Here is a 14,385-nt window from a genome sequence, read left to right on the forward strand (position 1 = left end):
AGGAGCCCCCGCAGACGAGAACACGGTCGGTCGGCTGCAGGAGGCTGCGCCTTCTTAATGCACAAAAGTCAGACAGACAATACCTGGACCCCGGCTGGACCCAGGAGGCAGTTTGGATCGAGGGTTCATGGGAGCAAGATTGGTCTCAGGAATCAGTCCTGCTGCTGACAACACACACCCCCCTCTCCCCTTCACTCAGCCCACTCACCTTTCCCCCACCGCCTCCGTCACACCTCTCCCCGACACACGCAAACACAGCTTCCCAGTGCGTCAGAGACCTGGCCTCCGTGCCCTCCCCTGCCCCATCCGGAGGCCCGGCTCCAGCTCCAGCTCCTGTTGGCCAAGTGGAGGGGCGTTCAACAAGGCCAACAACAACAGAAAGGCAGGAACTCTCCCCTGCTCCTGACATCCCCCTGTCCCCGTCTCTCCCCACCGAGCCTTTCCCCCCACAGCCTCTACCCCAGCCTCAGCCTCCCCTCTATTCCCAGACTTCTTCCCAACTCTGGCCTCCCCAACTCCAGCCGGCCCCCTGCGTCCCCCCAGCCATAGTCTCTTCCCGCTGCCCCAGCCTCCCCTCCTGGCCCAGCCTCCTCTCCATCTTGGCCTCCCTACCCCCAAGCCTCGCCTTCCACCCTAGCCTCCGCCCTCTGCCCTAGTCTTGCTCTCTCTTTTTTTAAAATGGTACTTGTTAAGCACTTAACCATGTGTCAAGCAATGTACTATGTGCTGGAGTAGCAGTCACTCAGAAGGGGGAACAGGTATTGAGTCCCCATTTTACAGTTGAGGAAACTGAGGCACAGAGAAGATAACTAATTTACCCAAAGTCACACAAAAGTCAAGTGGTGGAGTGGGGATTAGAACCCAAGTCTTCCAGCTCTCAGGCACCTGCTTTATCCGCTAGGCCACACTGTTCCCTCCGTGTCAGTCCCAGCCTTCACTGCACCGCGCTGGAGTTCAGCTTGGCCCGTCCAAGGTGAAAGGAGCCCTGGCTGACCCAGCAGATGAGGGAGGGGATTTTTTTTGGAGGAAGAATGGAAGTGTCAGCCTGGTGATAGGAATGAGGAAGATCAGTGACAGTGGCAATGATGAGGATGTTTGCCTTGGATTTTGTACGATTTTCATTTTCAGTGTATGTCCAAGAAATTATGCCTGACACTGGACTCCGCCAGGCCGGTCATAAACCAAGATCATTGTAGGAATAGTATCTGTTAAGCCCGTACTGTGTGTGGAGCACTGTACTGAGCTCTGGGGGAGAATGCACAGAAGGGAATTAACAATAATAATGATGGCATTTGTTAAACGCTCACTGTGCACAAAGCACTGTTCTAAGCGCTGGGGGCGGGGGATACAAGGTGATCAGGTTGTTCCACATGGGGTTCACAGTCTTCATCCCCATTTTACAGATGAGGGAATTGAGGCTCAGAGAAGTTAAGAGACTTGCCTAAGGCCACACAGCAGACATGTGGGGGAGTCGGAATTAGAACCGATGACCTCTGATTCCCAAGCCCGGGATCTTCCCACTAAGCGCTTAGTACAGTGCTAAGCGCTAAGTACAGTGCTAAGTGCTTAGTACAGTGCTCTGCACATAGTAAGCACTCAATAAATACGATTGATTGATTGATTGATTGAGCCACAATGCTTCACTTGGCACAGTCCCTGTCCCCCAGGGGGGCTTTAAAAGTCTAAAGGTGCATTGCCCCTGCAGTTTGAGGGCACTAATTACTGCTCCACGTTTTGAGGCCTTTGTCCTCTGCCTTGGAAATTCCCCATATCGACCCTACCAACCTGCTGGGGAGAAAGATTGTGGTGGAAAGATGACGTTGGCTGGTAGATGATAAAACTACTACCATCTGCTGGCCGACCCTGTAGCATGCAGTCAATCAATCAGTCAATCAATCGTATTTATTGAGCGCTTACTGTGTGCAGAGCACTGTATTAAGCGCTTGGGAAGTACAAGTCGGCAACATATAGAGACAGTCCCTACCCAGCAGTGGGCTCACAGTCTAAAAGGTCAATCTTCAATCAGCGCTTAACTTAGCTAATCAGCGCTTAGAACAGTGCTTTGCACATAGTAAGCGCTTAATAAATGCCATTATTATTATTATTATTATTATTATTATTCGATTAGGTCAGACCTTGAAAGGTCCTTTTTTGTGTGGTGTTTACGGGCTTACAATGGGCCCGGCACCGTACTAAGCAGGCGGGGTGGGGTAGATACAAAATAATCAGGTTGGACACAGTCCGTGTCCCATGTGGGCTCATAGTAAGCACTTAATAAATGCCATTATTATTATTATTATTATTCGATTAGGTTAGACCTTGAAAGGTCCTTTTTTGTGTGGTGTTTACGGGCTTACAATGGGACCGGCACCGTACTAAGCAGGCGGGGTGGGGTAGATACAAAATAATCAGGTTGGACACAGTCCGTGTCCCACGTGGGCTCATAGTAAGCGCTTAATAAATACTATTATTATTATTATTATTATTCGATTAGGTCAGACCTTGAAAGGTCCTTTTTTGTGTGGTGTTTACGGGCTAACAATGGGCCTGGCACCGTACTAAGCAGGCGGGGTGGGGTAGATACAAAATAATCAGGTTGGACACAGTCCGTGTCCCACGTGGGCTCTATGACTTAGTGGATAGAGCATGGTGCTGAGAAGGACCTGGGTTCTAATCCTGAGTCCGCCACGTGTCTGCTGTGTGACCTTGGGCAAGTCACTTGACTTCTCGGGGCCTGTTACCTCATCTGTCTAATGGGGATAAGAGCGTGAACCCCATGTGGGACAGGGACTGTGTCCAACTTTATTAACTTGTATCTACCACAGCACTTAGAACAGTGCTTAAACACAGTAAGTGCTGTGAGCCTGTTTGTTTTGGGCAGGGATTGTCTCTCTTTATTGCTGTACTGTACTTTCCAAGTGCTTAGTACAGTACTCTGCACATAGTGAGCGCTCAATAAATATGATTGAATGAATGAATGAGTGAACAAGTACCATTATTATTATTATTTCTCACAGTCTTAATCTCTATTTTGCAGATGAGGTAACTGAAACACAGAGAAGTCAAGTGACTTACCCTGAAGTCACACAGCAAACAACTCTTGTAGTCCATCCCCCCACATTTGGGAACAACTGCATTTTAGCCATCCTGGTCGGGTGGCTGGTGATTTATCTTGGTGGCAAATCTCATTTCCAATTGTAGATTATAACCTAATTCTGGTTTGATTCCAGAAAACCTTATGTGGTTGGAATGCCCAGGGCCTTGGCCTATGCAGTCTGGGCCTTTGGGCATAGAAAGATTGGGCCAGTTGAATTTGGAGCAAAAAGAAGACTCTGGTTGGTGCCAGCCTTTCAATTAGGGCCTCATCTGGGGGGTGAAGCAGACAATGAAACTGGGTAATAACATCTTGTCAGGCCATGACTGGAAGTTCCAAGAGGGCAAACATTTCTTAGGATATTTGAGAAAAATTTTCCACTTGGCCATTTACTGTTTTAAAAATATTTTTGTAAACCTTGCTTATTAATATTCTGGCTGTGGACACATCTATCTTTGAGGAGATGCATATCATTTTGTAGTTAAAAAGCATCTTTTTTCGGAGGTGCACCATTTTCTCATTTGTTCTTAAAGGCCTGAGACATGGAGGTGAGGGAATTATAGGTTCACATTCCCCCCGGGAGGTCTTTGGAAGAATGTTAACCAGATATTTCCCATCCACAGCTCCCTGTAGCCATGCATTTCCTGTGCTATTGTGCATTTTAAGAGGGATTTCCTTCTTTCAGTCAATCAATAGATCAGTGGTATTGTTGAGCGCTCACTGTGTGCAGAGCACTGTCAGTCCATGGTACTTATTGATTCCCTGCTGAGTCTAAGCTCTATAGAAAGCACAACAGTAGCTGGACATGTGTTCCCTCTGCTCCAGGAGCATACAATTTGATGGGAGAGGCAAACGTAAATCCTTCACAAATAGTGAAACCAGCAGGAAGGATAAGAATAAGGAAGCAGTGTGGTCTAATGGGTAGAGTATGGGCCTGGGGAGTCAGAAGGACATGGGTTCTAGTCCTGGCTCCACCGCTTGTGTTTCTGACCATTTCTGTCCATGCAGCTCAACGCCATGGCCAACCGGGCTGCAGGGAAAGGCTATGAGAATGAGGACAATTACTCCAACATCAAGTTCCAGTTCATCGGCATCGAAAACATCCACGTAATGCGGAGCAGCCTGCAGAGAATGCTGGAAGGTGAGTGGGCAGACAGGCCCTCTGGGACAGGGCCCAGTGCAATGGGCCCGGTTAGTTGGGGAGGGCAGGGACCGGGGGGTTCATGACTCCACCTAACCCAGCTCAGCCCAATTGCCATCTGGACTCAAACACGAGGTTAGCCCGATCCCCCGATCCCAGCACCTTTCAGTCCAGGGACAGAGCCGTGGGCCCGATCCCCGGGTCCTGGCATCCCTTGGCATCCCTCCGTCTGGTGACAGGGCCTTGGGCCCTTTCCTCTCCATCCAAACTGCTACCGTGTTAATACAGTCACTCATGCTATCCCGCCTGGGTTACTGCATCAGCCTCCGTGCTGACCTCCTGGCCTTCTGCCTTTCCCCACTCCGTTCCATACTTCACTCTGCTGCCCGGATCAATTTTCTACAGAAAAATTCAGGACATGTAACCTCACTCCTCAAAAAACTCCAGTGGTTACCCATCAACCTGTGCATCAAACAAAATCTCCTCACCATTGGCTTTAAAGCCCTCCATCACCTTATCCCCTCCTATCTCACCTTGCCATTCTACTACAACCCAGCCCGCACACTTCGCTCCTCTGGTGCTAACCTTCTCCCGATGCTTCGATCTCACCTGGAACGCCCTCCCTCCTCAATCTGAGGGACAATTACTTTCCTACCCTTCAAATCCTTATTGAAGGTACATCACCTCCAGAAGGCCTTTCCTAACTAAGCCCTTGCTTCCCTCGTCTCCCACTCCCTTCTGCATCATCCTGACTTGCTCCCTTTGTTCATTCCCCCTCGTTCAATCGTATTGATTGAGCGCCTACTGACTCCATCTTGGGTGAAGAAGGAGAAGGGACAGGAGTGGGTCAGTGCTCTCTGAACTGGCTGCTGCCAGGCCGCTGCTGCTGTCAATCCCTGCACTGATGGAAGTCACCAGATTGTCACCAGAGAGTATGCCAGAGTGATGTGGGGGGGTGGGGTGGGGGGTTTGTGTGTGTGTGTGTGTGTGTTTGTGTGTGTGTGTCCACACGTGGGAGGTTTCCTAATTAAGAGTCTCGTGATCATAGGGTGGGTTGGATGGATAGAGGGGAGGCAGTGTTGGGGAACCCCACAGATCTCCACAGGCAGTTCCCTGAACCCCACTGCCTCCCATGCCTTTTGGGGTTTCAGATCTGATGCGGGGTGATGGCAGCTCCCCTTATATGGCAATCTTCCCCACAGCACCTGTATATATGTATGTATGTTTGTACATATTTATTACTCTATTTATTTATTTATTTATTTATTTTACTTGTACATATCCATTCTATTTATTTTATTTTGTTAATACGTTTGGTTTTGTTCTCTGTCTCCCCCTTCTAGACTGTGAGCCCACTGTTGCGTAGGGACTGTCTCTACATGTTGCCAACTTGTACTTCCCAAGCACTTAATACAGTGCTCTGCACACAGTAAGTGCTCAAGAAATACGATTGATTGATTGACTGATTGAATCTTGGGGTTTGCTGGCATGGAGCCCCAAGCAAGTCTGTGAATTGCCACGTGCCTTACCTGGGCATCTGGCTTCAGATGTAAGCAGAAGGTCACCCGTGGTGATTTTCTTCAGGGTACAGGATTGGCCCCCCTTTTAGACTGTGAGCCCACTGTTGGGTAGGGACTGTCTCTATATGTTGCCAATTTGTACTTCCCAAGCGCTTAGTACAGTGCTCTGCACATAGTAAGCGCTCAATAAATACTATTGATGATGATGATGATGATTTGCCCCTTCCCTCCCCCCTACCCTAACAACTCTTTCGTCTTCATCTTTGGCTTTCCCTGTCTTCCCTGTAGTAAGCCATTTCTGAACACTCGCCCACAAATTTCTCCAAAGCCTGCTTGAAGCTACTGATATTGGTGGCCACACCAACTTCCTGTGATTGTGAGTTCCGGGTGCTTTCTGCCAACTGAGGGAAGGGTTAGGGTGTTTTATTTGGAACTGGTGGTGTCAGGTGTCAACAGGTGCCTGCCCCTCACTCTAGACACACGGGCTCCGCTGAACCTCAACACTCTCGGAGGAACTTTAGCCGTGTGAATATCTGTGAGGCGGAGGATTAGCCGGGGAAGGCGTAGGCCAGTCTCAGGAAACACGGTGTGGCTAGCTGCTAGGCTCAGCGACTGGGACTGATCAGAACTTCCGCTCTGTGTCCATAATATTCTCAATAATATTTTCTGGGCACCCACTGTGCGCAGAGCACTGTACTAAGTGCTTCGAGAGTGGAGGTAGAAGATACCGTTCCTGCCCCCGAGGAGTTATTCCTAGACTGCAAGCTCACGTCATGTCTACCAACTGTATTGCATTGTACCCTCCCAAGGACTTAAATTCAGGGCTCTGCACATAGTACATGCTCAAAAAATGCCATTGATTGATATTCACTGTAATGGGAGACGTAGGCAGATATAGACTTAATACATACCATAGATCAATCATTTTGTGATCATTATTGAACACTTACTGCGGGAGCATACTAAGTGTTTGGGAGTGTCCATAGAGTAAGTAGCCAGTCACCCAAACCTGCCCGTCTCACCTTCACAACATCACCCAGATCCCCCTTTTCCTCTTCATCTAAACCGCCACCACATTAGTACAATCACTCATCATATCCCGACTGGATTACTGCAACAGCATCCTTACTGATCTCCCAACTTCCTGTCTCTCCCCACTTTAGCCTATACTTCACTCTGCTGCCCAGATTGTCTTTCTACAGAAACGCTCTGGGCATGTCACCCCCGCCCCCTCAAAATTCTCCAGTGGTTGCCTATCCACCTTCGTATCAAGCAAAAACTCCTCTCTATTGGCTTCAAAGCTGTCCATCCCCTCGCCCCCTCCTACTTCACCTCCCTTGTCTCCTTCTCCAGCCCTGCCCGCACCCTCCACTCTTCTGCCGCCGCTCACCTCCTCACCGTGACTCGTTCTTGCCCGTCCCGCTGTCGACCCCTGACCCACATCCTACCTCTGGCCTGGAATGCCCTCCCTCCTCACATCAGCCAAACTAGCACACTTCCCCCCCCTTCAAAGCCCTACTAAAAGCTCACCTCCTCCAGGAGGCCTTCCCAGACTGAGCCCCCCCTTTCCTCTGCTCCTCCTCCCCTCCCCATCGCTCCCACTCCCTCCCTCTGCTCTGCCCCCTTCCCCACCCCACAGCACTTGTGTATACATTTACATATGTATTATTCTATTTATTTTATTAATGATGTGTATATATCTATAATTCTATCTATTTATATTGAATGTATTGGTGTTTGTCTACTGTATATATGTTTGTACGTATTTATTACTCTATTGATTTATTTCTTTTACTTGTACATATCTATTCTATTTATTTTATTTTGTTAGTATGTTTGGTTTTGTTCTCTGTCTCCCCCTTTTAGACTGTGAGCCCCCTGTTGGGTAGGGACTGTCTCTATATGTTGCCAACTTGTACTTCCCAAGCGCTTAGTACAGTGCTCTGCACACAGTAAATGCTCAATAAATACGATTGATTGATTGATTGATTGATTACGTGTTTTGTTTTGTTGTCTTTCCCCCTCCCGCTCCTGATTTGGCGCTGCCCGGTTTCTCGGCCCTGTGGCAGTGTGCGAGCTGAGGGCCCCGTCCATGAGCGACTTCCTGTCGGGGCTGGAGAACTCGGGCTGGCCGCGACACATCCGAGCCATCATGGACGCAGGCTTCTTCATCGCAAAGGTAAGTGGTGCCACCGGCGGGCTCTCTGGGGCGGGCATGGCGGCCGCCCACCTTGAGCCCCTCTGGGCCTTCCAAATTCGCAGCTCCTCCCCCTGTCCAGGCAGGGGTTGGGGAGCTGGACGGTGGGCGAGGCTCCTAGCAGGTGGGGTCTGGGGGAGTTGGGTTGATTCTGTGTGGGGGTGGAGCCCACTGTTGGGTAGGGACTGTCTCTATATGTTGCCAATTTGTACTTCCCAAGCGCTTAGTACAGTGCTCTGCACATAGTAAGCGCTCAATAAATACGATTGATGATGATGATGATGATGACAGGAGAGCAGCACCTCCCTCTAAGCTGCTATCTTCTCCCCACCTTCGCCCCTACCCCGACATCTGGCATCTCCTCTACCCCACCCCTGGGACTGACACCTCCTCCCCTTGGCTGGCACCTCCTCTCCCCCCACTGACCCCTCTTCCCACGGCTGGCACCGTCTATTCATTCTATCGTAAATGTTGAGTCCATACTGAGTGCAGAGCACTGTACTAAGCGCTGGGGAGAGTACAATATAACAATAAGCAGACACATTCCCTTCCCCTAGAGGTGTAGAGGAGCTTACAGCCTCCTCCCCACGGCCGGCATCTTCTCCTCCTGCAAGTGGGGTCTCCCTGAGCAGGCAGGGACAGGGTGCGGCCTAGATTCGGCTGTGGGGCTAGGGGCGGGGTGTGGGCAGGCTGCAGTCTGCCTGCCCTCGGCTGGCATCCAGCACGGCTGGGTGTAGGAAGGAAGGCGGCCCACCGGCCCGGTGACCCCACTTGTCCCACAGGCGGTGGCGGAGGAGGGGGCCAGCGTCCTTGTCCACTGCTCGGACGGCTGGGACCGGACTGCCCAGGTGTGCTCCGTGGCCAGTCTGCTCCTCGACCCACACTACCGGACGCTGAAGGGTTTCATGGTGAGTTAATTATAATAATAACGGTATTTTAAGTGCTTACTATGTGCCAAGCACTCTTCTAAGCCCTGGGGTTGCTACCAGTCTGGTTCGACTCAATCCCTGTCCCACATTGAGCTCATGCTCCTTATCCCCATTTTACTCCTTCCCCTCCCCACAGCACTTGTATATATTTACACAGATTTATTACTCTATTTATTTGACTTGTACGTATTTACTATTCTAGTAATTTTGTTAATGATGTGCATATAGCTATAATTCTATTTGTTCTGATGACTTTGACACCTGTCTACATGTTTTGTTGTCTGTCTCCCCCTTCTAGACTGTGAGCCCGTTGTTGGGTAGGGACTCTTTTAGACTGTGAGCCCACTGTTGGGTAGGAACTGTCTCTATATGTTGCCGACTTGTACTTCCCAAGCGCTTAGTACAGTGCTCTGCACACAGTAAGCGCTCAATAAATACGATTGATTGATTGACCGTCTCTATATGTTGCTGACTTGTACTTCCCAAGCGCTTAGTAATAATAATAATAATAATAATGGCATTTATTAAGCACTTAGTACGTGCAAAGCACCGTTCTAAGCGCTGGGGAGGTTACAAGGTGATCAGATTATCCCACGGGGGGCTCACAGTCTTAATCCCCATTTGACAGACGAGGTAACTGGGGCACCGAGAAGTGAAGTGACTTGCCCAAAGTCACACAGCTGCCAATTGGTGGAGCCGGGATTTGAACCCATGGCCTCTGACTCCAAAGCCCATGCTCTTTCCACTGAGCCATGCTGCTTCTAGTACAGTGCTCTGCACACAGTAAGCGCTCAATAAATACCATTGAATGAATGAATTTTACAGATGAGGGAACTGAGGCCCAGAGAAATAAAGTGATGTGCCCAGCAGGGACGTGGGGGAGCCGGGATTAGGACCTACTAGCTCCTCCCTTCTCCCACTCCCTCCCCGCTCCCGCCCACCGCCGAGCAGCATGGCCTAGCGGATAGAGCCTGGATTTGGGAGTCAATCAATCAATCAATCAATCAATCAGTCGTATTTATTGAGTGCTTACTGTGTGCAGAGCACTGTACTAAGCGCTTGGGAAGTACAAATTGGCAACATATAGAGACAGTCCCTACCCAACAGTGGGTTCAGGACCCAGGGGAAGAGAAGGGGCAAAGAGGCTTGGACACGAAAGGGAGTCAAAGGAAAGGATTCCATTCAAATAATATCTAAACAAAAAACTGACTCCAGAGAAACCGAAAATACTAGCCCGATCGTTGTACCCCCGCTCCTTGGGGAATTTGATGGGATTTGCGTGGTTTTCCCCCTCTCCATCCCCCCCATCTTACCTCCTTCCCTTCCCCACAGCACCTGTATATATGTATATGTTTGTACATATTTATTACTCTATTTATTTATCGTACTTGTACATATCTATTCTATTTATTTTATTTTGTTAGTATGTTTGGTTTTGTTCTCTGTCTCCCCCTTCTAGACCGCGAGCCCACTGTTGGGTAGGGACTGTCTCTATGTGTTGCAGACTTGTACTTCCCAAGCGCTTAGTATAGTGCTCTGCATACAGTAAGCGCTCAATAAATACGATTGATTGATTGATTGGAAAGAGCGCGGGCTTGGGAGTCAGAGGACGTGGGTTCTAATCCCGCCTCTGCCACTTGGCTGCTGTGTGACCTTGGGCAAGCCACTTAACTTCTCTGTGCCTCAGTTACCTCATCTGGAAAATGGGGATTAAGACTGTGAGCCCCACGTGAGACAACCTGATCACCTTGGATCTACCCCAGTGCTTAGAACAGTGCTTGGCACCTAGTAAGCGCTTAACAAATACCAGTCTTATTATTATTATTGTTATAATCCCGGCTCCGCCACTTGTCTGCTGTGTGACCTTGGGCCAGTCGCTCCACTTCTCTGGGCCTCAATTTCCTCATCTGTAAAACGGGGATGGAGACTGTGACCCCAACGTGGGACAAGGACTTTGTCTGACAAGCACTTAGTACAGTGCTCTGCACACAGTAAGCGCGCAATAAATATGATTGAATGAATGAAATGAATGACCCGATTCGCTTTTATCCACCCCGGCGCTTAGTCCAGTGCCTGGCACAAAGCAAGCGCTTAACAAATAGCAGAATTTTTCTATTAGTTATTGTGGGGGCACAGGTGGACTTGGGCTAGAGGGCCCAAGTGGCTTGCGCCAGGCCCGGGGGGCTTTGCGGCCTAGCGGACCTGGGTCTGGGCCGACTGCAGCCGTGGACCAGGATGGGCCCGGGAGCAGGTGGCCGCAGGCCGGTCCCTTGGCCTGGCATCGCCCTGACCCGGCCTCTCCGTGCGCGCACACTAGGCGCTGATTGAGAAGGACTGGATCGCCTTCGGCCATAAATTCAACCACAGGTGAGTGAGCGCGCGAGGGGCCGGGCCGGGCCAGACCGGGCGAGCAGAGGAGTCCGGTCCCCGCCGGTCCTTCGCTGGGCGGCGCATGTCCGGACGGGGTCCGAGGGGGTGTCCGCATGTCCCCGGATTGCGCGGCAGGTACGGCACCCTGGTCGGGGACCCCAAAGAGGTGTCGCCCGTCATGGACCAGTTCCTGGAGTGCGCCTGGCAGCTGACGGAGCAGTTCCCCTGCGCCTTCGAGTTCAACGAGAGGTTCCTGCTCCACGTCCAGAACCACGTCTCCTCCTGCCAATTCGGGAACTTCCTGGGGAACAGCCAGAAGGAGCGCCAGGAGCTCAGGTAGGGCCTGGGGGTGGGCCCCGCTGCCCCCCCCCCCCCAAACCCGGCTCTTGGCCCCCGGCCCCCGGCCCAGCTGGTGGCCCTTCCCCGTCCGCAGGATCCGGGAGCGGACTTCTTCCCTCTGGGCTCACCTGTGGAGGAACCGGGGAGACTACCTGAACCCCCTCTATCGCCCGGACTCCGGCCGCAACCAGAGACTCCTCTGCCCCCCGGCCGCGCCGGCCAGCTTCGTGAACAAGTATGTGGTGTGCGGTGGGCCGGACTGGGCCTGGGGCGGGGGGTCCGGGCCTGGGGTGGAGCTCTGCCCACCACCCCCGACAGCGGGGAGGGCGCAGGCCAGGCCAGGGAGCTGACGGGCATCTCTGGGTGGTCAGATTCTGGAGCGGCCTGTACAACCGCTTCGAGGCCGGGCTGCGGCCCCGCCAGTCGGTGACCGACTACCTGATGGCAGTGAAGGAGGAGACGCGGCAGCTGGAGGAGGAGCTGGAGGTGCTGGAGGAGGTAACCCAGGGCCCTAACCCAGGCCCTGACCCCCGGGCGCTGCCCCTCAGGCACTGCCGCTCTTCCCAGGGAAGGATTTATTTATTTATTTCACTTGTACATATCTATTCTATTTATTTTATTTTGTTCGTATGTTTTGTTTTGTTCTCTGTCTCCCCCTTTTAGACCGTGAGCCCACTGTTGGGTAGGGACTGTCTCTATATGTTGCCAATTTGTACTTCCCAAGCGCTTAGTACAGTGCTCTGCACATAGTAAGTGCTCAATAAATACGATTGATGATGATGATGAGGAGGAGGTGGTGGAGGAGGAGGTGGTGGTGGAGGAGGAGATGGAGCCCCGGCCATCCTGGCCCGGAGGGACGTGAACGTCATAATAATAATAATAATAATAACAATAATAATAATAATTATTATTATTATTATGGTATGGAGCCCGGGCCTCCAAGTCACGCAGGGCTTCCCCATCGGGACTGCTGCTCCCCTGCCTCTTGTCCATTCTGTAACCTTGGGTGAGCCATTTGGTTTGTTACTTCAACTGTAAAATGGGGATTAAGACTGTGCACTCCACATCATCATTCATTCATTCATTCATTCATTCATTCAGTCGTATTTATTGAGCACTTACTGTGTGCAGAGCACTGTACTAAGCACTTGGGAAGTACAAGTTGGCAACATATAGAGACGGTCCCTACCCAACAGTGGGCTCACAGTCTAGAAGGGGGAGACAGAGAACGAAACAAAAACATATTAACAAAATAAAATAAATAGAATATGTACAATTAAAATAAATAGAGTAATAAATACGTAAAAACATATATACATATATACAGGTGGTGTGGGGAAGGGAAGGAGGTAAGGCGGAGGGGATCATCATCATCATAAATAATGATGGTATTTGTTAAGCCCTTATTATGTGCCAAGCACTGTTCTAAGTGCTGGGGTAGGTACAAGATAATCAGGTGCCTCACATGGGGCTCACAGTCTTAATCCCCATTATACAGATGAGGGAACTGAGGCACAGAGAAGTTAAATTACTTGCCCAACGTTACGCAGCGGACAAGCGGAGGAAACGGGATTAGAACCCACATCCTCTGACTCCCGAGCCTGGGCTCTTTCCACGGGACAACCTGACTGTATCTATCCCAGCACTTAGAACAGTGTTTGTCACATAGGAAGCGCTCAACAAATAGTATGATTATTATTATTACAGCCCTACCCCGTTGCGCGTGCCCTCTACCCCCTCCCACGGCCCCTGGCCTCAGTGTCTCTTTGGGCCTCTCTTTTTCCAGAGGCTGGAGAAGGTTCAGTGGGGCCGAGCATCGGTCAGCAGGGCCGGAGAGCAGGAAGGACGGCCAGAGCAGAGGAGCAGTTTGGGGGTCTCCCGCTCGCCGTCCCCCTCCGGCCGCAGCCCCGACCCCAGCCCCAGCCCGACCAGCCCGACCAGCAGCACACCGCCCACACCGGGCAACAGTGGCACCGGGACTCCTTTCCCGTCCTGCAGCCCCTCGCAGGGCGATGAGGACTCCGCCCTGATCCTCATCCTGGGCCAGGACAAGCGGAAATGCTCGGACGCCGACCTCTCGGCCGCCAGTGACCAGGAGTCTGGAGTGGAGGACTTGAGCTGCCGCTCTGCCAGCGGTGGGGAGGGGGTGCCCGGCGACGACAGTGGCAAGGACTCGGACGAGGCGGTGTTTCTCACGGCCTGAGGGTCCCCCCGGGCCAAGGGCGGGCACTGCCAAGAGGTAGGGAGCTGGCCAGGTCCCAGTGATGACCTCCCACACCCTCGACCCACGGGGCTCAACCCCATCACGGGGAAGGAGACGGGGCAGTGCTCAGGTCACCCCCCTTCTTCCCTCACCAAACCGCTCTCCGAAACCCCAGGCAGGACAAACCCGGCCTTCCCACCCTTCCCGGGAACAGGCAACCAGATGCCCTGGGAATAGGACTCACTAAGTAGCTTTCCTTTCAGGCTCCTTTTACCTTCGGTGCCACTAGTTTAAACGCCCTAATCCTCAAACACCTTTAGCTCAAGGTGGCTGCGGCGTGAGTCGCAGGGACAAGGAGCCAGTGGGCACGGGGCAACAGTGGCTCTGAGCCACCCTGATGAAGTGGACGGTGGGTGTCCCCCTCTCAACACGTCCACAGACGTGCGCTGTAGACTTTCCGTCCAGACTCCCCAGAATAACCTCTGGCAGCTAAAATCTGAAAGTCAAAGGCAAGGTGTTTTAGATAATAATAACTGCGGCATTTGTTAGGCACTTACTATGTGCCAGGCATAGTACTAAGAGCTAGGGAGGA

General features: G+C 51.5%; 1 protein-coding gene across 1 annotated transcript in view; it reads left to right on the forward strand.

Moving 5' to 3' along the window:
* MTMR7 (myotubularin related protein 7) overlaps window positions 1–14,385 on the forward strand; it is a 50,552-nt gene extending 36,167 nt beyond the window's left edge. Inside the window, exons 7-14 of the mRNA XM_038755341.1 lie at window positions 4,103–4,235; window positions 7,825–7,934; window positions 8,735–8,860; window positions 11,199–11,248; window positions 11,387–11,587; window positions 11,685–11,825; window positions 11,962–12,088; window positions 13,377–14,385. Coding sequence (XP_038611269.1) covers window positions 4,103–4,235; window positions 7,825–7,934; window positions 8,735–8,860; window positions 11,199–11,248; window positions 11,387–11,587; window positions 11,685–11,825; window positions 11,962–12,088; window positions 13,377–13,793 — 1,305 coding nt within the window. The 3' untranslated portion in view covers window positions 13,794–14,385. The remainder of the gene's footprint in view (window positions 1–4,102; window positions 4,236–7,824; window positions 7,935–8,734; window positions 8,861–11,198; window positions 11,249–11,386; window positions 11,588–11,684; window positions 11,826–11,961; window positions 12,089–13,376) is intronic.

This window comes from Tachyglossus aculeatus, chromosome 12 (assembly GCF_015852505.1).
Source record: "Tachyglossus aculeatus isolate mTacAcu1 chromosome 12, mTacAcu1.pri, whole genome shotgun sequence".
Taxonomy (NCBI): Eukaryota; Metazoa; Chordata; class Mammalia; order Monotremata; family Tachyglossidae; genus Tachyglossus; species Tachyglossus aculeatus.